This window comes from Mirounga angustirostris, unplaced genomic scaffold, assembly GCF_029215605.1.
Source record: "Mirounga angustirostris isolate CCGP_5_RB_7025 unplaced genomic scaffold, mMirAng1.0.hap1 SCAF_8, whole genome shotgun sequence".
NCBI classification, from domain to species: domain Eukaryota; kingdom Metazoa; phylum Chordata; class Mammalia; order Carnivora; family Phocidae; genus Mirounga; species Mirounga angustirostris.
The window spans coordinates 22,263,204-22,290,332 of record NW_026991716.1 but is presented as its reverse complement, the minus strand read 5'-3'; the positions used below and the strand labels follow the sequence as shown (position 1 = coordinate 22,290,332).

At 40.7% G+C, this 27,129-nt stretch overlaps 2 protein-coding genes across 22 annotated transcripts in view; one reads left to right on the top strand and one right to left on the bottom strand.

Annotated features, from left to right (window-relative positions):
* Positions 1 to 8,508, bottom strand: part of LYRM4 (LYR motif containing 4) — a 282,708-nt gene extending 274,200 nt beyond the window's left edge. For 2 of the 6 annotated variants that reach the window (XM_045866426.3, XM_045866425.3), the window contains exon 1: positions 7,912 to 8,500. In XM_045866426.3, the coding sequence (XP_045722382.1) occupies positions 7,912 to 7,997 (86 nt within the window). In that variant the 5' untranslated portion in view covers positions 7,998 to 8,500. Of the gene's footprint in view, positions 1 to 7,911 lie in introns of all 6 variants that reach the window. The other 4 variants (XR_010413515.1, XM_064597242.1, XM_064597243.1 and 1 more) reach the window with 4 other exon arrangements.
* Positions 8,509 to 8,609: 101 nt separating this feature from the next.
* Positions 8,610 to 27,129, top strand: part of FARS2 (phenylalanyl-tRNA synthetase 2, mitochondrial) — a 617,893-nt gene continuing 599,373 nt past the window's right edge. For 7 of the 16 annotated variants that reach the window (XM_064597218.1, XM_064597216.1, XM_064597213.1 and 4 more), the window contains exons 1-2: positions 8,610 to 8,941; positions 13,721 to 13,821. The gene's annotated coding sequence lies outside the window, so the exon portion shown is untranslated. The remainder of the gene's footprint in view (positions 8,942 to 13,720; positions 13,822 to 27,129) is intronic. The other 9 variants (XM_064597224.1, XM_064597221.1, XM_064597219.1 and 6 more) reach the window with 5 other exon arrangements.

The window sequence follows — 27,129 nt, the reverse complement described above, 5'->3', positions numbered from 1 at the left end:
GGGTCCTGGGATCGAGCCCTGTGTTGGGCTCCACACTCAGCGGGGAGTCTCCTTGAGATTCTCTCTTTCCCTCTGCTCCCCCTTCCCCCACCCCAAATAAACAAACAAATAAATCTTTAAAAAAGAGTGGTATGTTCTACCAGCTGAACCCCTAGGTGCCCCCAAAGCAAGTTTTCTTGATTCAAAGGCCAGGAATCTTTCTAAGTCAAGACTGCCTTGCTCACGATTCTCATTCATAATACTGAAAACAATATTTAAAGCAAATTAGTTCAGGAATGATAATATTAGGGGAAGAAATAAGGTATAAAAGAAAAAAAAAAGAAGTTCTAGCATCAAGTCATTGCAACTTTCATTTCTCTTTTATTTGTCATGAAAGACTTTGCTGTGAGCTATTTTTTTTGGTTTAAATCTCAAAATATTTGAGTTAAAAAAAACTGCTATACTTTAAAAGACAATTCCAATAATGAGTGGCTATGAAGCCACACAGATAACCAAGATGTCACAGTGATACATTACTATGTCATAACTTTGGAAATTCTAAATCTGCTTCTTAAAATGGGAGGGTAGAGATCAACTGAAGGAACCCTATTCAAGGCATTCCTATTACTAACACAAACAAAAGCCAGGAGGACCCATCTTAATTTAGCCGACTCTTGCCAAATCCAGAAATTCACAGCTTGGCTCATGTCAGTGATCTAGTTTTATTACTTAATTTGGTTTCTGCAGAATTTTCCTAAATTGGCCAAGTACCAATTAATTGAGAAAATAAATGCTAAGACATATGTAAAAATCCATTACCTGATGAAATGGGATTCAGTGTCAGGAAAGGGGTCATAGAAGAGAAGAAATAGAAAATGAAGTACCTTTCACCCACGACAAAGTAGTCATACGGCTATTGATGCAAGTCGTTAAGAGGCAGGCAATTTTCTATGATGCTCATTACAGCACTTCTCAAACAATGTTTTGTAAGTATACTTGTGTTAAAAAAAAAAAAAAGCATTACCCTGGTATAACACAGAATAATTTAAAGATACTTTACGGGATTTCATTTACTTTTTGCATTTTGTGGTCTAGCTTTACTCCTTTACTGTCTTAACAACATTCTCTATTTTCTCTTTGCCCCGATTCTCTCATTTATTATTTTTTAATTATGACAATTATTTCATCTTATTGTATGTATTCTTATAAATTTTTTAAATGTTTAGGGGCCAAGATGAAGTATAAATAGAAGAAATGGAATCTGGAAACTCTTATAAAAACTAAACTCAGTAAGTCAACAATGACACATAGATCTAATAATTTTTTAACACTTTGCTCTACTGTCAAGAGTAAAAAATGTTATTTTTCCCCACAATTCAGGCTGTTGACTATGTTAAATATTTTCTTTTCGAGGTTAATTGTACAATTTTACTTATTTTTCAAAATCATTATCACTCAACATGGCAGAACTTAGCAACCATAAAAGAAAAAAATTTTTTTGAAATGTCAAGCATATTTAATGGTAATGAATAATCCTTCTTTGAAGAGTCTAAGAAGCTGTTTTTCTTCAGTACAAAGAACTGTCTCTAGTTGTTGTGGGGATTTGTAAAAAGAAGGGATCAGGTAACAATAGTTCTAATAAAGTGCCATAGGCTATTCCATGAGTTCAATAGTAGATACTTGGAACAAATTTAAGAGTAAATTTGGGAAGAACTTAGAAAATTAAAGAGTTGCCTTTTTCTCTTTTATTCCTCTCCTCCTTTTCTGTGTTCTTGCATAGCCTGTAACATAAAAGTTAAAAAAATTTTCAGAGAGGTATGATTTGTCAACATTTTATAGTGAGCAAAACTCTACTTTGGCTGCTTATTACAGAATTCTGTGGTTTCTTTGATTGCTCATAATATACACATCCATTTCAAGACTTAAGAAAAAACAGAAAACTTTTTTACTGGGGGAAAATCCTAATAATCTTGTTAAAAATGCCAAAAAGCTGCTGGACCAGTATTCTACCTACTCCAAAGCTCTAGTGCAATAATATATATGAGCTTTCAAGAACTGTTAGGAACAGACAAAACTGGATTTGTTCATTTGTTCCAAAGCCAAAGAATATTCGGCAGTGAGGTCTTTAGTGCAGCTGTCCTGTTTTAGAAAGGGAAAGGTGCTTGGTGTTGATGCTATTCACATTAAATTAGTTTATTCACCTTGGCATTCTTGATCAATCAGTGGTACATGGGGCAAAACAGGTAGTCAATGTCAAAAGATCTGTAACACTAAGTACAGAACTTGTGGAGGAAACCCTCTGCCTGGTTCCTGCTGTGTCCAGGAGCTCAAGGTTCCACGTCCTCAGTTTCTAGTTCAAAGAGAATAGACTACTAAATAGGAACCATTATTTAGTCCATTCATTAAGACTTCAATCAGGCTTCAATCATGTTGCATTCAGTGGTGCAGCAGGTAGTAACTGAGACCTGACATTACCAACAGTTAGTAATTTACCAGTCACAAAACTAGGGAGAGCCTGTTTAGCTACTTCAGCTGGAAAATAAATTGTGAAAATAAATATCTTTGGATTGATGTTTCTCAAACTTTTGAAGGCCAAGTCAGAGGATGCATGGGGTTGTAGGAAGTTTCCACTGAGGAGGGTGGAGTCCTGGAAAAAGCAGTGCCCTAGGGGCTGGGAGGCATTCTAGTTCCCATTCTATCATTTACCAGTTGTGAGACTTTAGTCAAACTGTTTATCCTTTCTATCCTCACCTTTGTTTTAGACCCATTTCATCACTTGCTGACTATTTCGACCAGCACTCAAAGTCAGCTTATGCTGGAACTCCAATCCAGTGCTTCTGGCTCCGAGGTGCCCCTTGTGTTTTACTTCCCCGACACCTCATTGTCTGTGCCTGGAATGCTCCTCCACCCATGTCTACATGTCCCTAGTTGCACAGACACTAACTGGTGGCTGGCCCAGCAGTCATTCCACTACAGAGGCTGGAATCGCTACACCCTCATTTTCCAGCCCCATGCCCAGCTAGTGAGAAAAATGTAACAGAGTTCTGGTCAATGCTATAACCAGAAGTCCACTAGAATGGTTCCAAGTTTACCCTTTCCTTATGAGACAAAAGCTTACTTTTTCCTGGTTGGGGCGCCCGTTTTTTCTGCTTCTTGCCTTCAATAAGGATATATTTGGAACTTCAATAGCTGTTTGCAACCATCAGGCATAAGCATGAGAGGAAAGCGAACACTCAAGACACCTTGACATCATCTAGTGGCTAAATCAGTTTGACCAGCTACCCACCTCTAGACCTTCTCTATGTGAGAATAAACCCCTTATGTACTGTGTAAAGGTTTTCTATTACTTGTACTCAAAAGCATTCCTATTGATAATCTATTTTTAAGGTGGTGCTTATGAGGACAGCTCCCCTTTACACCTTTTCCTCCTTTGAACTTTACTGATAAATTTTTTTTTTTTAAGATTTTATTAATTTGAGAGAGCGAGAGAGATAGCGAGAGAGCATGAGTCGGGGGGAGGTGGAGGGGAAGAGGGAGAAGCAGGCTCCCTGCTGAGCAGGGAGCCCAGTGCTGGGCTCCATCCCAGGACCCCAGGATTAAGACCTGAGCTGCAGGCAGACGCTTAACCGAATGAGCCACCCAAGTGCCCCATGAACTTTACTGATAAACTTCTGATGATACTATGAAAATTAATAAAGGGAAGTCTCATTTGAAATGTAGTCGGCAAGCCCTCTAGGGGGACCTGTCACTCATGAACTTTCCATCTAGCTTACCCCACACTAATGGACTGGAAGAAGTTCACATTACTATCCCAGCAGAAAGAAGGTTTTCTCCTTGCCCGGCAACCAACCAGCCAAGGAGAAACTGCCACAACCTCAGCCAATGAGGAACCACCAACACCCTGAACTCTTCACTTTCCTCCAAGAGTCTTTTGTTCCAAGCAGCCCCTCCCAACCTCCTCCTTTTTCTTCTCCTTTGTTCTCCAGACTGGCTTATGGTTTGCCACAGCCTGCCTGTCCCGAATTGCAATTCCTCCGTTCCCAAATAGACTCATTTGGCTGGTAAAATAATGGGCTCTTTTGTTTTTTAAGGTCAATGGTCAGTTACCACTGTCTACCATTAATGGAAGGCTCATTTTAATTTGCAGCTCTCACCGCAAAGCTTAGTGTACAAGAGGCATAATACTCAAATATTTAATGAAGAAAGAAGAAATTCTGATAATTTGGTAAGCATTTGGGCATTATTTTTGCTTTTTCTCATATTTTACATTATTTTTAACCTATAAGAGGAGAAATGGCTGATAAAAAATACCTCTGAATACAATCTCCTCTTACTTTTTAACAAATAATTATAAACATATACTGCATAGTTACTGTGCTAAGCACTAGGGATACAGATCGAAAACAGAATTTCTGCTTTCAAGGAATGAATGGCAGACACAAGTAAACCTACAATGACAATAATGTTTGATATATGTAATAATAAATCTGAGAGCACAGTGCTTCCTCAACATCCACTTATTTTCCACTTTATCCAGAAACTGGCTGTCAGGCATGGCATGAATCACCTCAACCTCCCATCCTTTCCCATCTTCACCTCCTTCACCCACTGATGAAAAAGTGTCCCTCCTCCTGTCCCAAGACCAGCTGTGCTCTCAGGCACAGCACTTCTCACCTCTTGTGGGGTCTTGCTCTAGCAGTTGTCCAAACTCCCCTATCATGTTAACCAGAGTTCCTGGGGTGGCGGGTTGGTTTACACTGACTGCGGCTGTTCACTTCTTTCTGATTCACTTCTCAACGCCCATAATCCAGGTTCTGCCTTAACCACCTCACTAACACTGCTCTGGTAAAGGTCCCTAGAGATCTCCGTACTGCCGACACCAGGGACCACACTTCCATCTTCATTTATTGGACCTCGCTAAAGCAAGTGCCCCTGACCATAACCACTTTCTCAGAACACGGGACTATCTGGACTTCTGTGATACTACTCTCATTGCTTGTTCTCTTCTCGTTTTTAGACACGACGGTGTTACCCAAGTGTGGGCCTGGGGCCAGTGGGGGGTCTGAGACCTTTCAGGGGATCCATCAGGAAAACTGTTTTCACAATACCAAGAAGACATCTGCCCGTTACTCTCATTTTCTTATGGGTGTACAGTGGAATTTCCCAGAGGCTAAATGACATGTGATATAGCAACAGGCCGTAGGCAGACACAAATATAAGAATCTACCCTTCTTTTATTAAGACAAACATTAAAGAGATTTGCAAAAATGTCGAACAATGTCACTCTTGTCACTAATTTAATGGTTACTTTTCATAAAAATGTTATTTATGTTAGTATGTAATGGCTTTATTGGCTGCCTGTCAGCTAAGAATAAAGTCCAAGTTTCTTAGCATGGTGCCTAGGCCCCTTAGTATGTGGTCTTTTTCACCCTCAGTCTCATCCTCTGTCACCCTTGAATCACACTTAACTCTCCAGCAATTAAATAATCTTCTACTGTTTGTTGTTCTTGGAGTGTACTATGCTGCTTCACGCCTTTGACCCAATGTCATCTTCTGGGAAGTGTTCTTGATTCCACCCCCGTGCATGCCCATCACAGCACTCAACAGTTTGTGAAAATGGTTTCTATAACTGTCCCACAGAGGTTAAAAAAGCCATTGATGTAGGTGCTTTGCTGAACCCAAAGCTCTTATCTTTCTATCTCCAGGTTTTGGTACCACACAGGGCAGATTAGTCTTCAGACACATTTTTGGAAGCACTGAAGTAAAATGACACTTAGGAAAAGACCGGTTTGGATGGAGGTTGGGGTTGTGAATGAGGAGAATTAGGAAAACCTTTGTCCTGAGGTCATGATTGAACTGAATCTCAAAAGAGGATGAACTCAAGACAAGAGTGTTTAAAGGGCATTGCCCAATACAGAGAACTTCACAAGGGGGAAGGGGCTGTCTTTGAAATTCACAAGACATAGCCTTAATACAGAAGGAAATTATTTTTTAACAAGTTTATTATCTTAGAGATCATACTAGTGGGAATCTCAGGTTTTAGGTCCATGATTTCAAGAAAGTGTAAAATGATTACTAGATTCCTATAGTTAATACGTTTACACATGTATAATAAATTTAGTTCAAAAGCATTACTCGAAGTATAATTTGAACAATTATTTTCTAAATGTATATTACTTTACAGTGGCTCATACAGAAACTCATTTCCAATTTTCTGCTCACCAGGTACAATTTGAATGGTTTTTCTGCAGTTTACCCCTGTTGACTTGGCATTTATTCACTTGATAAAAATTTTGCCTCAAATGTGGATTTCAGCACCTGGCTCATAAATCATTTCCAAACGGATTTTTAGTAATGTAAGAGTCCTCAGAGATTACCTGGTCCAACAAGCTAATTTTGTAAGAAAGAAAATTGAACTACTAAGGTTGAGTGACTTGTTGAAGATGACATACTCTCTGAGGACTCCTCCTTGACTTTTCCATGATGTGCTTTCATATCTACCCTATCCTTCCCTGCAGTGTATGACCTGTGTGCTGATTCCCAGTTCTTGCTCATTCTCAGTAAATATAAATGACAAAATACCTTCTTCCAGACTGCAAATAACTGGTTTCCACTTATTCACTTGAATATTTTGTAGCTTTCTTCAACAGACTTGGTGAAGTTCTTGGTGCTAAGTACTTTGCTAATTTTTTGTTAAAATTCCACCAGTATCCCTAATGTTTACAAACTTTACCTTCCAAAGTCATTAAGTAAAATCATGCTCTCCCATGAAATGGTTCTTTAAACCATCTGACTGGTCTCACTGGTAGGACCCAGATGTTGTTCTCAAATTTAAAGGATGAATAACTTTTCTATGCAGGTATCTAAAAATTAGATAGTCACTGCTTGAGAGGTTTGGTATTCTGTCCCATAACCAATGTTGTAATGGGTCTACTTATCACAGGGCCTGCCAACTCATATACCCACTGGGAGGGTGGCGCCCATCTGACCAGACTCTCTCCTAGGACACTCTTAGGCTGGCCAGTCACCCAAAGTGAGACCTGGCATAAATATGGCTCGAACTCTGAGATGATCAGGTAGTTAGTAAGAAACACCAAATCTGGAAGGATGCAGAGAGAAAATCATTAAGATACATACAGTAACGATGGGTCAGAAGTTAAAAGGAAGCAAAAAAGAAAGCAGAGGCTGTGAGGTAGACGAAAGATATATGAAATGATTAAGGGACTCAGGAGCAAATATGAGAAAGGGGCATAGAGAAAGTTGTGTGCTACACTGAGGGATTTAAGTTTAGACTCTCATTCTGCTGCAAAGATGCTTTAAGCTGTATCCCCATCTGACGAGGCCAAGATAAACGTTTGGTATCCCCGAAGTTTGTGAGTTTTTTTCCTTTACAGCTCCTTGAATCTCCTTCTTACAAACCCTGTCCTCGCCTCACGCCCTCCTCAAAGCCAGTGCCCTAAGTAGAAAAGATTTGATTCTTGCAACCAAAAAAGCCAGTTAAGGCACCCAGGATATTAGAGAGGCTAGAGCGAAGCTTCAGCTTTCAGACATGTGTTACTGGCTGCTCACTTCCACTATCGACTCTTGCAATCCTAGGGGAAGTTCTAGGTATGCGACCAATGGGTCCTAGCTTGAGCACCTGCAGCTTCCACATCCACTCTTCTCATGGCAGAAACACACCAGGAACCACGCTCCCAGAGAACCACGCTATTCGACTTGGGGGAAAACATCACAGGACTTGAACCTCTTCTCCGATACAACGAAGGGCAAGCCCACCCTTGCTTTCCCCCCGAGGTTTCAGAGGGCCACGCTGGTCGACAGGGGTACGCTTTTCCGCGGCGGAGCCTGTGCATTCCCGTCCCGAAGTCGCCGGCGCGGGACAGGAGCTCCCCGCACCCCGGACCTCCCGGCCCCCGCCGCCCGCCGGGTCACCTGTAATTGTAGGCGCTGAAATGCTTGCTCTCTCTCAGCATCGCCCGGTACAGATCTAACACTTGTGCGCGGCTGGAGGCTGCCATTTTGGAAGGAAAAAAAAATAATAATAAATGGGTCCTCTTCGAGAAGGTCCCGAGTTTAACCTACCCCACGAAACTTCAGTCTATGCAAAACCACGAACGAAATAAAATAAAATGCCGTGGGGCTCGGTCTTGCTAGCCGGCCGGGCCTACGCCTGGGTGAGGACCGGCCCGCGCCTGCGGGCGCTGGGCGTCGCGCGCCGCTTCGGAGGCGGGCGCAGGCGGGCTCCGGACAGCTTAAGGGGGAGGCGCCGACACGAAGGCGTTCCCGTCCTCCGCCCGCGCCTCGAGGCTCCGGCGCCTCGAGGCTTCGGCGTACAGCAGCCCTACCAGCGGGCTGAGGCGGGAGGGGGAACGGCCGCAGGGCAAGGGCTGAGCCTGTGGAGGGACGCCGGCCGGAGGCTGAAGCACTGCGTGCGCGCAGCCCGTCTAGGAGCGCCTTCGCGAACGGCCCGAGGCGGGAACATGTAGCGTTACGCCGCAGCGCCTAGTCGCACCTCCGCGAGGCCCGAGGCCGCGTTGCCAGGGTTACCGAGCGCGCCGCCGGTCGACGCTCCGCCCCCGGCCGCAGATGACCCGCCCCTTGCGCCAGGGCCGCCCTCCGCGCTGCCTGAGAGGCCGAGCCGGGTTTCCAGGGGGCCTTTACTTTACCGCGCTCTGTCTGTGGGCCCCCAGTGCAGGGCGCTTTCTGAGCGCAGGGACGGGACGCGGGGGGCGCAGAGGCGATGGGTGAGGGACTCCCTGGTGCTCTGGCTCCGCCCGGGGCGACCGGCTAAGGGCCTCGGGAGCAAGGACCCCTTTCTTGTCAAAATGGCAGCGCCCGGCGTGCTGTGGGGGTATCTTTAAGGTAGGGGGTGCGGCAGGTAAGAGCCTTCCCAGGAGAGTAGGCAGCGTGCCGCGCCTCAGATTTGAAACACCCGGGTTTGGGTCTCCTGGGCGAGCGGTGGGTAAGTGCCGGCCTCGCTGCAGCGTGGGGTGCGACGTGGGCGGTCCGTGCTGGTGGTGGGGAGTTACTTGGCCACGGGATTGCCCCTCTTTCGGGTGTTCTTTGAGCTCTCGAGGTTTTACTTTGAGTATTCAGACCCAGAGTCTTGTCATCTAATGTATACAAAAGGTGGGGTGGCGTGGGTAATTAATTGGGAAAACCTCGGGGATTTAAGGACTCTGTTGGGCTATTTCAGACGCAAAGCAAGAAGTTAAGCAAGTTTTCTCTTGAAGATCTTCATGGCTAAGTTTTCTCTTTTGGTCTTTCTCTGAAGACGTCAGCTTTTCAGGATCACCTTGTTACGGTGGTGAATAAAGTTGGTCGTTGTGGTCCCTGAGCGTAGGACTGGGCGTAGAGAAGCCTGAGCTAGTTCTCCTTACTGTGTTTGCAAAGCATCTGTCTTGTTTTGGGACTTTTTCTGTCTATAGTCAACTTTAGGAAGAGCCACAGTTTTCTTGCTCAAAACAGAGCTAGGAGTAACTTTAGACGTAAAAAACAAGTTTGCCTCAACATCCGTTTTTCTTCAACCACTGAGTTGTGGTTGTATTTCATATCTTTAAGTTTACCTGGTTTTAAAATGGCACTTGCTTTATATCAAAATCTCGTATTTTCTGGAACTTTAGAGGCAGGAAACACTTTTCTGATCTTACTGCACTTTAGTGTACTTGCAACGTGGTGTCCTTGCACCCAGATATATTGTTAATACTACTCGTTATAATGCAATAGCATTTTAAAAAAACGCATGGGAGAGAACATTTTTTTTTTTTAAGTAAGATTTTATTTATTTATTTGGAGAAAGCGAGAGCGAGCGAGATCACAGAGGGAGAAAGAAGCAGACTCGCTGCTGAGCGGAGAGCCCCACTCCCGGCTGGAACCCAGGGTCCGGAGATCATACCTGAGCTGAAGGCAGACGCTTAACCCACTGAGCCACCCAGGCCCCCCAAGAGAACATACTTTCATTAAAATCTTTTAAAAAGATTTTTAAATCTTTTTTTTTTTTTTTTAAGCTCTCCCACATCTATGAGCATCAAAATAGTTTTCTACAGGGTATCTGAACTTCTGTCACTCTTGCAGGTTGATCAGGTCATTGGGCAAGTCTTACCTCAGGATTATTGAAAGAGATTTTAATATTTTGAGTTTTCCTTGGCATTAAAGGTTCAAGACCAAGGGAATTGCACATTATTACAGAGTAAGATTTAGAGCCATTTTCTCTTAATATTTTATGAGTGCTAATGATATAAAATGCGGCACCTGGGAAAACTACAGTATTCATGCAAGTTAAAAATAAAGAAAGCTATCAAGGTAAAAGAAAAAAACATGAAAGTTACATTGGCTTGTTTAAAAAGTGGGGTGCCTGGCTGGCTCCGTCATAGAGCATGCAACTCTTGATCTCAGGTTGGTGAATTCTAGATCTCAGGTTGGCTGTAGGGATTACTTAAATAAATAAACTTAAAAAAAATAAAAATAGTAGGACTTGCATTATTATATTTTGCTATCATCTACAAAATGAAGTTGGAGTAATTATTACTGTATACAATTGTTTATGTCTAATTATCGGGCAATTTAATCATTAATGTATATAATTAATGTATCTAAATGACCTTAACTTTGTTATAATCAAATAAAGCTTTTCAAATAAATATATAAAGTTTAGTTTGTTTGGGTAGCCTAGTCATCTGTTAGTACAAAGAATAGTTGAGATTAGGAAAGTGATAGCGTCCCAGTAGATTCTAAGATAAGTCCTCACAAAAATACTTTTATTGTATTTAAAATAATATACCATAATCTTGGATATCATTGCCTTGAACAACTAATAAAAAAAAAAACTACATCCCAAAGCTAAATCTCTATTTTTGTACATCTTTATTGCAGAGATGACTGTTTTCAATAATAGCTCTATCTGAGGTTGAAACTGGAATTGGGCCAGTACCTGAGGATTACTTACTTACTTATATGTCCTTTAATGTGCATCTGTTCTGAGCTGACTATAAGCTAGCGGTACCCACCTACTACCATCTTGGCCTCAAAATGTAAAAATTGCCTTAGTATTCACCTATCCATAGTTAAGAAATACTAATAGTTCTTTACCTATGTAAAACCTTGTATTAAAATTAGGATTGCTGGATTGCTAATGAGCACTTAATGCTTTTTGAAGAGAAATTTCTCCAAACATAATAAGTAATAGGACAGAAGTATACTGTCTTAGGCTTAAATATTAAAATGATGTGTAAAGAAAATTTTGTATAAATGAGCAACTTGTGACATTATGATTTAGAAATTATTCCACTCCAAACATGGATCTAAATCTTTATGTAATTGTCATTTGTTTTTATTGATCCTTCATTCTAATAGAATATGAAGCTGGAAGAGACCTTGGATATCAATTCCTTTTTATAGATGAACAGACTGAATTTGAACTGAGTATGAACAGACTCATTCATTCATTTATTCAGCATTTATTGAACACTTCCTAAGTGCCATATATTATCCAAGATGATGGAGTTACCATGAAGAGAATCTTTCTCCCCAGAAATGGACAGGGAACTCGATAAGCAAAGTATTAATTTGTTTTGACAGGTGCTATGATGGGGTAATATTACCAAGTGTCGGGGGAGTACAGAAGAGGGCCATTCGACTAGGACTTTGACCTAAGGAAAGACTTTCCATCATAGAAGGTGTTTACACAATGAGCTAGTAACAGCCAGATAAAGAATGTGGTAAGAGCTTGTAGTGTATATTCAAAGCAGGAGGCATGAGGGACCATGACCCATTCAGGAAACTCTGGGAGAGGGGATGGGAGGGACCGTCTGTGAAACCAGACGTGATTAGCCCGTACCTGATTTATTACGATGATGTTTCGTCTGTTTTGTGGATAAATTATTTTTTTGACGTTGGCTAGTTCACCCAAGTAGAACTTAACATCTGAACTATTGAAATATAGGTTGGTTTTTCAGGTGTTGGTTGGCTTTTGTTTTAAACCGTATTTTTGATCCTGTATTCTAGGAGTACTGAAATTCTGTTTACCTCTGCATTTAACAAGGGATAGTTGATCAGCCTGGTAGTTCAAGCCACTGTTCTTGTGGATATTTGAGGGCTATAAATCAAATACTGATCCCTTTTTCCAAAAGTTTACAGTTTAAATACAATCTGTATGTAATTAAGATAGTACAAAGTGCTGCAGGGGAAGTACTGGGGAAGCGCTGTGGGGTCTCAGCATGAGCAGTCACTTCCATGGGTGGTGCCTGGGCCACACCTCAGATGGACAAAGTGAACATGGCTGATGCCCAGGCTTTAGGAAAAAAAAATTTTTTTTTTTTAAATTACCCAGGAGATTGGTCGCAGCCTGGTAGAGAAACATTGACCTGTGGGAATTAGGGGGCTTTTTGGAGGAGGTAGTGTTCATGTTGGACTTGAGAGAATTTAGGTTTGAGCTGGGCCTTGAAAGGAATTACAGTATTTGGATGTGTGGGTGCGGTAGTAAGATGGTTACTGCAGGATGAAGGTTTACCCTTAGAAAGGGTAAAGGAGAGAGTGAGTGAGGTTTAGGGAAAGGTGATCACCGCCTATGGAACACTGAGGGAGGGCCTTTTGAGGGAGGGAGTAGGAGAATGCTTGAAGGTGAGTGCAGGAGATGCAGCTGGAAAGGCCATCAGGGTGGATACCAGCTGAGTCCTTGTAGGATCTCAGTTAATCCTTTGGAGACCCACTGGGAAGGAAAGCTGTTAACTGCATTTCAGGACAGGGAAGCTGAGAGGTTAGATTATTGAGCTGCAGTTAAGCAGCTAGGAAGCGGGGAGGGTGGGCATTGGTCCAAGATGTGATCTGTCTAGCCATGATGCTACACTGTCTCACAGACGGTCTACAGTGAAAGCTTTAGGAGTTGGAAATGTATTAATTTTTCTTGGATAATATGGGTAAATTTCAGACATATTTGAATTTTAATTTAGTTGGATATTCACTTATTTGTAAAAGCTAACTGGTTAGCTCCTAACAAATATTCAGAAAATCTCAAATGTTGATTTTTATACTACCTTTTTAGTCTTTTAAGATAAAGTTACATTTTTTTTCTTTTACCATGTCTTAGAAAAGACTTAAATCGAATACCTTTTTTAGGTTGTCTGTTCAAGTGTGCCACAGACATTACCTCATGAGGGATTTTTGAGACTCACCTTTCTGTAGAAGAAGCTCTTTTCAAATATACCTAAGAAAATCTGTTCTCTGAAAGTTAGAAAGCAGCTAGACAGTCTAACTTCATTGATTGGAGGCTCAGGGTTTCCCTGCTTGTGGGCAGCATAGGTAAAACTGACAATCGATTTTGTGTGAAGTGTATCAAATGTCACTTCTAGAGAATTTTTTTTTTTTAACAAATTCTTTGCCTTCTAGAGGAAAGAAACCATCTTTTCCTAATACAAGCCACCACCAACGTGGGAATTATTTTCCAGTGTCATTTATGGCAGTATTCTGCTACAGATCACCTTCATTCTTTTTCCTGCTAGTTATGAGGGATAACTTGAGGGAATGATGTTTTCTTGTTTGTATGTTTTCGAATGATTTGTTAATCAACCAGCTATATGTGATGGTAATGACAGCTATTATTTATTCAAAGTGTATTTTCTCTTCCAGGAGCGTTTCCAGGCAGTTTACAAACATTTCATGTCAGTAATTCTTATAAAGACAAATTTGAAGCTCTGATGGACTTCTTTGAGTGGGGAGTAGTAACTGCCATCTCTTGTTTGTCCAGATTAGTTGGTCGTTTACAGAAAACACTTAGGATCTGCACTGTTGACTCTGTTGAGAAGAAGAAAACAGCCTATGTTTTGCTGATCCCTGATGAAACACCAGGTCAGTGTCTCCTGATATACAGTACTGAGTCCTGTGATGTTGACTGTTATCTTGGAAGAACAATATATCTTTTTTTTTTTTTTTTTAAGATTTTATTTATTTGAGAGAGAGAGAGAGAGAACACAAGCAGGGGGAGCAGCAGAGGGAGAGGGAGAAGCAGGCTCCACTGAGCAGGGAGCCCAACGTGGGGCTTGATCCCAGGACCGAAGGATCATGACCTGAGCTGAAGGCAGACCTTAACAGACTGAGCCACCCATGTGCCCCAGGACGATATATCTTTGTAAAGGAAAATCCCACAGTTCTTTCCTGCTGTGTGTTTCTTTCCTGTGTATCTCCTTAACTACGCAAACAGAACATTTCACCTATGGTCACCAGATGTTTGGGGGTTTTTGCTGACACCAGAGCAATTCTCTGCAACACCAGCTGAGTGTCCTACAGTTCAGCTCAATTCTGATACCACCTGAAGGTAGCCTCAGATTCCATATTCCTGCAAGACTGACCCCCCTCCTCTCCTACTTCACATGCCAATTGCAACTAGTAGGTCCCCAGTTTACCCACACCTATCCGATTAGGCTGCATATTGGAGGTTTCTATGACCCCTCCTTAGGTTTGAGTAATTTACTGGAGAGGCTCACAAAGCTCAAGGAAACACATATACCAGTTTATTAAAGGCTATGATAAAGAATACAGATGAACAGCCAGGTGAAGAAATACCTAGGGTGAAGTCTGGGAGGGCCCTGAGTGCAGGACCTTCTATCCCTATGGAGTTTGGGTGCATCACCCCTCCTGTGTGGATGTGTTCACCCCCACCTGGAAGCTTTGCAAACCCCATACTATTGAGATTTGTTGGAAGCTTCCTCATGTAGGCATGATCAATTAGTAGCAACATTTCCAGCCCCTCTGTTCTCTAGAGAAGTGGGGATGGGGGGATAGGGCCAAAAATCCCAAGTGCCTAATCATGGCTTAGTCTTTCTGGTGACCAGCTCCCTTCAGGACCCTTACAGGAGCCTGAGTCACTTCTTTAGAACAAATGATGCTCCTAGTGCCCTTATCACTTAGGAATTTTCAAAGGTTTTAGGATCCCTGTGTCAGGGCTGGGGTCAAAGACCACATTTTAGAACAAGAGATGCTTTTAGTATTCCTACCATTTGGAAAACTACAAGGGTTTTAGGGGACAGGAACTGGGGGCAGAGACCAATATATATATTTCCTATTATCTCACAAACTTTGATACTTGTCTTAGTGTGTTTGGTCTACTATAACAAAATACTATAAACTGCGTAGTTTATAAGCAATAGAAATTTATTTCTAACAGGTCTGGAGGCAGGGAAGTTCAAGACCAAGGTGCTGGTAAATTCAGTGGTGAAAGCTTACTGGTTCACAGATGGCTGCCTTTTTGCTGTGTTCTCACATGGAAGGCACAAGGGATCTCTCTGGGGCTTCTATTATAAGGGCACTGATTCCATTCCTTAGGAATCCTCATGATCTAATCACCCAAAGGCCCTACCTCCTTATACTATCACCTTGGTTTTTTTTTTTTTTTTTTAAGATTTTATTTATTTATTTGAGAGAGAGAAGGGTCAGAGGGAGAAGCAGACTCCCTGCCGAGCAGGGAGCCCGATGCGGGACTCGATCCTGGGACTCCAGGATCATGACCTGAGCCGAAGGCGGTCGCTTAACCAACTGAGCCACCCAGGCGCCCTATCACCTTGGTTTTTAACTTAGGATTTTAATATGAATTTTGGGGGGACATATACATACAGTCAATTGCAGTATTACGCTGGAGAATGTTATTAACAGTAGAAGCTAAACAGAACTCATGATTTCTTTGCCATTATAGTGAATATTTTTATATGATTTAATATTTCATAGCTTTCTAATTTAAAAATTTATTTGCTGAGCACAACTAAAGCAATTCAGCTTGGCAAACCTGTGTCCTGTATATTTTGTAATTGTGAGCTTGAGTTAACTAATAATAGTTAAGAGTATAAAAGCCTGGCTTGTGTGAAATGGATTGCAGTAATATTGGCAGACAGTGATACAGAGTTAGCTTCATTTAATAAGGATTGGTTTATTGGGAGAAATATCTTTATAACGATTTCTGGAATTCTGGACTGCAGGGAAGAGTGAAAATGGAGAAATCATGAAATAGAACAAAGCTTATGAGGCATACTCTCCCTCCTTGACATTTCCATGTATGGACATTGTTACCTATTTCAAGTCTTCGAGTACTTTGAAATAAGTGCATGTGCCCAAGCTTTGATGACCTGAAGCTCTGTTAGAAATCCCATTCACACCTTGGCTTCTACGTGCAGTGAGAGCCCCTCCAGCCTTCTGAGATCTGGTTGTGATGGTAGTTACGGGACCGCTTTCATTTGTAGAGCCCTGGTCTTCCAAGAATCGCCTATACTCCCTACTTTTTAAAGGCTCTGGGTAAACTGTCCCGGATTAATACATTTCCTAACAATAAGGTCAGTTTCACCAGAATGTTCAATCTGAGTTGGAATGCCCTTCTGTTAGAGGAGAGTCCATGGGTGCTAAGTTATACTGTTTTCTGAAAATCCTTTTCTGTGGTCTTGACAACTATTTGAAAATAAAATGTTTAGTATAGATTAATGTGACAGTAATTTATGCTAATCTTCCTTCTCCCCAGAAAACCCCTCTGCCTCATTTTTGTTTTATTATTAAAAAATTTTTTTTAAAGTTTATTTATTTTAGTAATCTCTGCACCCAACCTGGGGCTCGAACTCACAACTCCGAGATGGAGAGTTGCATGATCTTCCAACTGAGCCAGCTAGGCACCCTTCCCCCATTCTCCCATACCACCCCCACATCATTTTTAGAATAAAGTCTAAAAAAGTTTATGTAAACTCACTAACACAGTCAATATGACCCTGAGGGGCCATTGCAAATGCTGATCCAACTGCCTGGAATATTCTTTCCAGCTTTCCTAATTTGCCTGGTATGAGTTTAAGAGATACTCAAAGACACTTTCTCAAACTTTAAGCACATTTTCCTCTTTTAAGCCCTCTTAATGTTGTGAGTGTATTTTTTAACTGAGAACGACTGCAGTTGCAAGTAACAGAAAACCCAAGTCAAATAGATTTGAACCAAGATAATGGCTTTATTGTTTCATGGATCTTGAAAGTTCGGAAGTCAGATGGGCTTTAGGATTGGTTTATTTGAGTGATGTTGTCAAAGACCTGCTTTTGTCCTTTTTTCCACTCTGTCTTATACAATGTCAACTTTATCCTCAGGCTGGCATTCTTTCTTGGTTGTGGAAGGACACCAGCAATTCTGGGGCACTTGTTTCCAGAATGTCGGAAGAGAGAGCTTCTGGATCAGGAGTGCCCTACAGTTCTCTCTGTTCACCTCTTTGGCCCTAATTGAGTTGTGTGCTCATCCATCTCTAACCAATAACTGTGGTTAGGGCACATAGGATTACAGTTAGTTTAGGTTTGAGCCACCCGCCTAAATCCTAGAGGCAAGAACGGGGGCAGCTGCCCCCAAGGTATACAGGCTGTGAAAGCTGGGGATGGGTAGGTAGGCATGTGGGGGTACATACAGTGAAATTGAAGTAGTTACCAAGAGAACAGGGACTGATTTTAGGTAAAAGGCAACAAAGTTCATGACAGCAGTCTTGCCAGAGTTCTATATCTCTTTTTGTGTGTTTATTTGATCAATATTTTTCTCTGTTATCAGGTTGTATATTCCGGGAGGACAGGGACCATGTCTGTTTTTTATTACAATTGTTTCCTCAACACTTTGTGTCTAGCTTTGCATATGCTTGATGATTAATAAAACAGTTGAATGAATGAATCAATTGCATAAGCTCTAAATAACTTACCTGTAAAAATTATTGGGTGACTTCAGATAGTGTTAGTTATCTATGCAACAGCCATGCTTCTTCTTGGCCAACAGAACAATAATTTTGTTTGAGTGGCCGTGTGCCTAGTTCCTGGAAATGAATCATAATGGTCTAATGTAGTCATGGTGATTCCATTCCCTTTTGGCCAGATTCTTGGTTTTCCAGCCTTTCTTATAGCCAGAGGTAGCCACAAGACACAGATCTGGTTAATGAGACGAGGATGTTGGCTGGAAGTTATCTGGAAAAGATTTTGCTTCCCTTTAAAAGATAGGTATTCACAAAGGAGAGTTGGATTATGCTATCTCTTTCCTGCTTGGGTTGCTAATGTGAGGACTAATTCTTGAAGCTTAGCAGCCATCTTGCAACCATGAAGAAAAAAGCCTGTGAGAAAGGACAAGAGAATACAAGAGATTCCAACTTACCGCCTTGACTTTTCTGAGCTGTTGAATGAACCCTGTAACTGGGTACCTACAGACTTCATGATGAGTAGACACTAAGTGTGTTTCTTATTAACTATTTGGGCTTTCTTACAGCTTAACGCATCTTGATATAGTGGTGCCGAAAATAGAGTTTCATTGTTTCAGCCTTGACAAAACTTTTTATTTGGAATTTATTGCATTTGTTAATTTAAGGTAATTTCTCTGCTATTTGTGAAGCTCTGGGAATTTTTCATGTAGTTTTTTTTATATAAATCTGTTATGTGCATATATAGGCTAAGCTTTTTTTTTTCTTTTTCTTTTTTCACCTCAGGAATTTTGTACATCAGGGTCCCTCTCTGGAATAATCTATCTCCTCCCATACTCTTCTTTTGACCAGTGACTGCATAGATTACATGTTCCATCTTCAGCAAATGGTTCCCTGGCCATAGTTTAAATTTATACCATCTTGATTTTTATTATTCTTTCTTGAAGCATCTTATTCTTTACCTTAACTTTTTATAATATAAAATTATGTTGCTCTGTAATTCTCAGACACTGGTTTAATGTTGATTCCTCCCATTAGAAGTCAATTCCATGAGGGCAGGGACTATGTCTGTTTTGTTTTGTCTCTGTAGACAATGTGCATAGTAAGTGCTCAGTAAATATTTGTCACATGACTGGGTGGAAGAAAAGAAGACTGAAATCCTTAAATTTCCGCATCTTCCAGCTTCCTGCCCCATAACCACCAACAATTTTTGGTAATGTGAGATGTTCAGCTACAGCACAGGTTCTGTTTACATTTGTTTAGAGGATGTTGTTCCTCGTTGGTCAGAGTTTCCTTTTAGATTTTATAAGGTGAGTAGTGTAGTCACTTAGTGTACTAACTGAGCAAGTTTCTTGTCAGTTTCTTTAGCAGAGTAATACCTATTTTGGACACTTTTTCTTGTCTTAGGATTTATTCTCCCTGAATTTTGCATTATCTTAAAACAGACTTTATTGGCACTATTTTTCTAATTTGACTTGAAGAGCCTCTGGTAGCGAATGTTTTTATTTTATGTTTTAGAACACCCTGGAAGCATGGAAATGATTCTCATTTTAGCAGGTTATTGTGCTTGGTTACTAGTCATTTAGAATCTCTGTATCTTCTTGCTAAAAGTGTAAATTCAGGAGAGGCCATGTGAATTATTGACACAAGGTATTGACTTACAGTGGAGATGCTTTTAAATAAAATTTTTGCGTTTCAGCAGGCTATAATTCTAGACTGTTGGTAATAGTTTTATTGTTTCTACGGAGAGTGACTGTGAACTTTTAAAATTATTGGAAACACTATGTATGTGAGTGATAGTAAGGGAGAAAACTTGACTAGGATTTTGTTGATTTGGTTACATTTCACAGCTATCACAAAGCTCTTCCATATCATTTTAGGTCAGTCACTTAATTTAACATTTGGGTGATCATATAAATCCATTTCCTAAATCAGGACACTGTTGAGATCGATGAAAGTGGGTGCTGTTAATAGTGATGCTGGGACAAGAAGCATAAAGCTGAACTGCCTTGGGGAAACCCTATTTGGTACAGTAGTCTATGATGACTATGATGACGATTTTAACCTGCACACCCTGGTGTCTTAATACCTTCCAAAATAAGGGAGGCCTTCCTTCTCCTGACAAGGCCGTAAGATTGTTTGTTTGCAAAGAGATAGGAATTGCAAGAACCAAGATTCTGAAACTCATCAAAGCCTTCATTTCCCTTTTATTCCCTGCAGGATCCCTGCATCCTCCCTGCCCTCTGCTCAGAGGTGGGATTCTTCCATTGTCTGGATTGTCCTGGATCCCCAATTTGCTGTGCTTTCATCAGCAATAGGAGATTGGGGGTAGGGGTTTGGTGCAATGAGAGTTTTTTCTACTTTAGGGTTGAGTCTATGCGTGACTAGTGGGCTATACTAAGGTGTGGAAATAAGGGAAGTGTTTGACTTCTTTTACTGTTTCACTTAATAGGACAAACTGTGGGTTCATGGTTATATTTAATCATAGTCTTATTTTATGTTGTTTGGACTTCTAGAAGAAAGCTCCTAAATATTAATAGGAACATAAAAAAGCAATCAGGCGGGGCGCCTGGGTGGCTCAGTTGTTAAGCATCTGCCTTTGGCTCAGGTCATGATCCCAGAGTTCTGGGATTGAACCCAGCATCGGGCTCCCTGCTCCACGGGAAGCCTGCTTCTCCCTTTCCCACTCCCCCTGCTTGTGTTCCCTCTCTCACTGTGTCTCTCTCTGTCAAATAGATAAATAAAATCTTAAAAAAAAAAAAAAAGCAATCAGGCATTTCAGAACAGGGGATTTGTGTACCCTTTTGGGGTTGTTTTCCCTGTTGCAGCTCTGCAGCCTGTCCTTTGGAAGGGGCCATAGCCCAGTTGTACCTGGGTTAAGACAGTCCTAGTCTGTTAACTCCGTCTGTCTGGGACTGAGAAGGAAGAAAGATCAAATGCCAGTGTGATGTGGTCTGGGGCCTCACGGCACAGATTTTCCTGAGGGTCACAGACCATACTTAACAGTTCTCTTCCTCTCCAGCCATTTTCCACTCCATTTTTAGGGCCCGCAAAAGACATCTGACATAATTTTCTTACTTGGTTCTCCTACTAATTAAATGAACTAGACATTGTTACCCCAATTTTACCCAAACCTCTGAGGCTTAGAGAACTTAAAATAAGTGGCCCCACTTCACAAGACAGATTTGATATTTGAACTGTTTGTTTCCAAAATGTTTGTATTTTCCGGATTGTATCATGCCATATTGATTCGGTGCTATAAGAGCAGCCTTGAGAAACTAGCAAATAATTTACATAGATTCTTATTTTCTGTTATTAGCATCCTCTACAGTGTTTTATTTACCTCTGTGTGAGCTCTTGTTTTCAAGCTCTAGTTGCCTCAGGGTTGGGTTATTTGGCTTTCTGTTTGGTTCTGTTTGGTTCTGTGCTTGAAAAGTACGATTAGTATATAAATGCTTAAATAAATATGATTAGAGTGATTGATCATTACTTTGCATACAAAATGTATTCAGTGAGTATTGCTACTTGATCAGTAATTTGAGAGAATTTGTGCTTTGGTTTTGTATTTTGCTAGAATCTCTCTGAACCTGTTTTTTCAACTGCAATATCAGTTTTTTTTTCTTCCTAGAAATGCTGTACTGCAGGTTCTGCAATTTTAGGATGAGGAATATGAATTTTAAAAGATTCATGGTCCTGTCAGGTAACTCAGAGCAGTGGTTTCCAGCCCACGTGCTAGACAAACTGTGGGAGCCACAGAAAGAAAAGGTTTATGAATCCCTATGTTTCTAATGTGCTTGTCCTCTCATTTTTCAAACACATGCACATAGTATAATGATTGGAAAAATATGCAGTGATAAAAAGCTGTGATTTATTAAAGCTTTAAAGTAATTTTAATTTATATGGTGGACGTTAAAAGTGTATGTTGCTGAGAGAGTAGATCTTGAAAGGTCTCATCACAAGAAAAAGTTCTTTTGTAATTGTGTATGAAGATGGATGTTAACTAACTAGACTTAGTATCATGATCGTTTTGCAATATTGAATCATTATGTTGTACCTAAAACTAATATAATGTTATATGTCAATTATACCTCAATTAAAAAAATCGAAGTACTATATCCCAGGCTGTTGTTATCATTAAAGAAATTAATACATACAAAGCATTTAAAATAGTGCTGGATTCATAGAAAATGCTGTAGAAGATTAGCTGTTGTTATTGATTTTTGGGTGGAGAGCCTGGCATGATTAGGCACTCTGAAGTATAGATTTTCCTTAGGAACTAACCATCCTTTATCATTGGGTAGCCATTCATTCATTAAGCATCAATCTTAAAAAAAAAGTATATGTCTGATCTTGTGGAAATTAGATAATTTTTCAAAGTTAAAATTTATTCTTAGACTGAAATAGGTTGGGAACCCCTGGTCAGGTTGTAGTAATGCCAGAATGTGTCTGCAGTGTTAACCATTATGTTTCTGTCTCTTGCATGGCTGCAGAGCACATTCCCAAGCCTGCATGTGGCAGGAGCATGTCCTCTCATCACTCAGCAGACATTTCATTGTCCTAAGTCAGGCCAGCCTGGGCTTCCGCTCCTCCCTGTAAATAGAAGCAATTGGTCAGTTCCACCTATTTTACCTCTAATTGCCCTCTAATTTTGTCTATGTGCTGGACAATATATTATTAGCAGATAGATGTGAAAATAAATTATTAGATTGTACTTTGCATAGCATTCAATAAATATTTGCCAGTGGACTGGTCAGTGATTCAATGGAGTTTTCTACTAGGGCTGTAGTTTCATGATTTACTCCTGTCCCTTGGTTTTCTTACTTCTTTTCCCTCAATATTGGGTTTCTTTCCTGCTGCAGGATGCTTGTGTTTGAAGCTAAGTATGTGAATTTTAAGATGTGGATGGCTCAGTTCTGAGGGCTCAGGCTTCTCCCTCCACCCTGCTGGTTCCTGGTTCTTGGCTCATCAGCTCCAATGGGCACCGAAGGGACTAACTACTCTTGGAGTACTTATTGGGCTAGCTTTTTTTTAAAAAAGATCTTTTATTTATTTGACAGAGAGAGAGGACAGTGAGAGAGGGAACACAAGCAGGGGGAGTGGGAGAAGGAGAAGCAGACTCCCTGTGGAGCTGGGAGCCTGACATGGGGTTCGATCCCAGGACCCTGGGATCATGACCTGAGCCCAAGGCAGAGCCACCCAGGCGCCGCTGGGCGGGCTGTTTTATGGGTTACCTTATCTAGTACTCATCACAATCCTATAGAACGAGGAAACATAAATAGTAAGTGGCACGGCTGGGATTCACAGTTAAACACATTTTATTGACTGAACTACCCCCAGACTCTCAGTTTTAAGTGTTTCTCTAACTCTGCTGTTCCTACCTTCTAGCTTATTCCCTTCGCTACCAGGGCTGCACAATTCTTTATTCCCACAAGGACTTGGAATCTACTGGACTTTCCACTTTTTTATTGTGCCACATCTGTCTCATATCCTTACTTCTTCCCACCTTATCCAGCCCAGACTTCTTGTTCACTGCTTAATATCATCTGATTGTTCTGCTCAGACTAGTCTAGTTCTTAGTCCTAACGATTTCCCTACTCTGCTTTGTTAGTATGCTTTCATTAGTGGGAATTGACTAACAGTATAGGGAAGAAAGGTGAGCATCTGTACACCTGGCTTCCCATTGGGTATTTTTGCCTGTGATTCAGTGATCCTGCATCTGTAACCAGTATGTTGAACTAGCATGACCGTTGGGATGTAGGTCAAACACATTCCTTCTCCTGCACCCATACTTCTTTAAGATTGTGTTCAGTGGCCATGAGAGATGATGGACTCTGAAAAACAAACTGAGGGCTCTAGAGGGGAGGGGGGGTGGGAAGATGGGTTAGCCTGGTGATGGGTATTGAGGAGGGCACATTCTGCATGGAGCACTGGGTGTTATGCACAAACAATCATGGAACACTACATCAAAAACTAATGATGTAATGTGTGGTGATTAACATAACAAAAAAATTAAAAAAAAAAAAAGATTGTGTTTAGTGGGCTCATCATCCCCTGCTTCTGGATGAAAAGTTACTTCTTCCCTCACCCATTCTTTCTGCAAAGAGCCCCGTGATGGGAAAAGGCGGTGCTGTGTGTATGGCTTTTTCCTCCTGCTCTACGTATCCTTTTCTCCCGATCTGGTAATTTCACCAGGCTATTACTGTTGCTCATTGCATTGTAATTTTTCCTGGAGCATGGTTGGCTCTTGATTTGCAGATTCAAATATGTCTTAATTCTAGGAGAGAGCTTTTTCGGTGACATCTTTAGATATTTTTCTGTTTGTTTTGTTGTTGTTGTCTTGTTCGTCAGGAGCACCAGTAATGTGAAGTAGATCTTTTGTCTTATGTATCTACCATTTTCTTTCTGGTCATTTTTGTATTTTTATTCATTTATGTTTCCTTTTGTAAGGCTTCTCAGACCTGGGAGTTTTTATTTGTGTTTATTTAACATCTTGTTACCTCTAATATGACACTCACTTTGCAGGCATTTCATTTTTCTCTCCTATTTCTTGAGCTGTACCAACTCACTTTTTATCTTCCGTTGTTTTATAACCTTTTTTTTTTTTTATCTTTTGTGTATCTTCTTTGACCCTCCCCAAGACCACTTTTTATCTTTTTATTTTTTTAAGTTTATTTGTAATTCCTTTGAATTTGGGAAACAATTTGGTCTGAACTCTTTGTTTCTTAGAGCAATTTCTCTTTGGTGAACATTTTTTTTTTGCTTTATATTTTTAATTTTGTTTTCATTCAGTAGTTTCTATGGATAGTTTCTGGTTTGTTTCTTTTCTGATAATTACTCATCCCTGGTTCAAGGCAGTGTCTCTCTGCCAAAGAACAGCCGCTCTGCGGCTTCAGTTCAGGGTTGGCTATTTCCTTGTCTGAGGGCACTTCAGTTTTGGATGTTCTGGACAGTGTGCTTTGTGTTAAAGTCTCTGTATTTTGTAATGTGGTGACTGCTGGTTTGTTTGTTTCCCTTCATCTTAACCCTACCTCACCATGGCAGTGACTCAAGGTAGGTTCTTGACATTAAAGGTGGTGTGTGTCTTACTGTTCCTTCTCCTTCAGCTCCATTTCCCGCTGCGTTCCAGGGTCATGTTTATAACACATACATATGTCATTCTACTGCTCCACTAATAATACTGGCCTAATTTTCCTATAGGATAAAGATCAGGACTCTGAGCTCCTCAGAATGTGGCCTGGAACTCCCTTTCTCTTATTCATTACTACTTCCTCCTTTGGTCCCCACAACTCCTCATCCTGAGCTACCAGCTCTTTCAGGATCTTCCTACTCTTATGCCTCTGGTCCTATGCACTTGTGGTCTCTCCACTGTGTAGAAATTTGCCATCAAGATCACTGGTGTGCTGGTCGATGTTTAATAAACAATGTTTATGGGAGGAGTGCCTGTAATTGTGTTTGGCTGTGGTCGGTATATTTATACCCCATTTCAGGCCACTGTCAAAAAGCCACCAAATGCAGAATTGAGAAGAGATGTGCCCAGTCTCTGCTGATGTTAGCTGTCAACCCCTGAAAATTCACTCTTTGTGAAATCTTTTCTGCTTTTCCTCCATGTAGAGTTAGTCACGTCTTCCACTGCCCTCCAATGACCATTTAGTCTTAAGTTCTGGCTGGGAACTTATATATCTCTCACTCTAGCTTTCTTGTAGTCTGTGAGCTCCTCGAGGGGTATGACCATTTCTTAGTTACAGTGCCAGATATTCAGTAAGCCTTTAAATAGCCAATAGTCAGTGTATCAGTGATATTGGCTGTAATGTTTCAGATGGGAGCACGTAGATGGATCTTCGTAGACCTATTGTCTCTAATGAAAAAAATAAGTCGATGATGTTTGTGTGTTCTTTTCTTTTTTTTTTTTAAAGATTTTATTTATTTATTTGAGAGAGAATGAGAGACAGAGAGCATGAGAGGGAGGAGGGTCAGAGGGAGAATCAGACTCCCTGCCGAGCAGGGAGCCCGATGCGGGACTCGATCCCGGGACTCCAGGATCATGACCTGAGCCGAAGGCAGTCGCTTAACCAACTGAGCCACCCAGGCACCCTGTGTGTTATTTTCTTATATACCTTTATTTCTCATGCTTTTTATTTTAGTCATGATAATAATTGTACAAAATGGCCTATTAGTTGCTGGATTTAACAGGTGTATAAATCAAGTGGAAAACTGGATGAGATTTTTTTTCCTGTTAACTACAATTATTTATAAATTGATGTTTGTATGTTATTTTCTTATATACCTCCTTTTCTCATAATTCTTATTTTGGTCATGATAATAATTATACAAAACTGTCTAGACGTTGCTAGATTTAGTAGGTCTATAAATCAAGCGGAAATCTGGTTGAGTTTTTTTTTCCTGTCAATCAATTACAGTTGTTTGTAAATTGATTATATATCTCAGCTTTCCTGTCAGTTAGCTGTAAAAGTGTTTGATCCAGATTTCCTGTATCAGTCTCCTAATTTAGCACAATTTGCTGCTTAGTAATCAATCATTGAGTCCCCTTTGCGACCTGGTCAATTACAGTTCATAATACATGAAAGAGTAAGAAATAAGCCTATGCTATGATCATTCTTATTGTTTTTCCTCAATGTATTTCCACTGGTTTTAAGGTTTAGACATTGGGAATGTTGCATAGGACATGAAGTCAGTATTCAGCAAAAATACTCTGTGTCTTTCCCTCTTCTTCTCTGTCTAGTTTCCCCATCCCCCAGAGGGAACCACTATCCAAAAGATACCTTTCTAGTGTTTTTTGATTGGCTTGTCTGTGAATTTTTGCTCTCAGGGTTTGAGAGTTGTCTGATTCATGAAGAGGAAATATTTCAGAGGCATAATTTATCAGAAACTTAATGACCAGAGATCAAAACATAGGTAGGGCAAGGGAAATAAAACCTGATTTACTGAACATCCACTTTGTGCTAAGCCCTTTACCTACATTTGCATTTGCACTTTGAGTTTTTATGAGAACTCTGACTCTGAGGGCACTATTCCCATCTAATAGATAAATAAATTAAAGCTTACAGAATGTGTGATTTACTGCATGCAGCATTGAAGCTAAAATTTGAACGTAAAGCCACAGGGGTCTGTTTGTTCTAGGATTTGGATTTCTTCTTTGCCCCTCAGCTAGTATTCTGTTCTTCTCTGGGAGTAGCACTGAAGCAGTTGAACTGTTCTTTGCTCTGACATTTAGATCCATCAATTCTGTCTTTTTTATAATTGGGCATCACTGACAATTTTGTGTAACAAGTAAGCTATGATCCTTCTCCACAAGTTAGCCATGAGAGATCTTTGTTACTGGCTTCAGGAAAATATGGAGGTTGTACTATGGCTGTGAAACTTTGGGAAATAATGTATTGAATGTGTCTTGTGTGTGAAGAGATGAGCTACAGGATGTCTGTCTTTATTGCCCAAGGCCCACTTGGATTGTTCAGCGG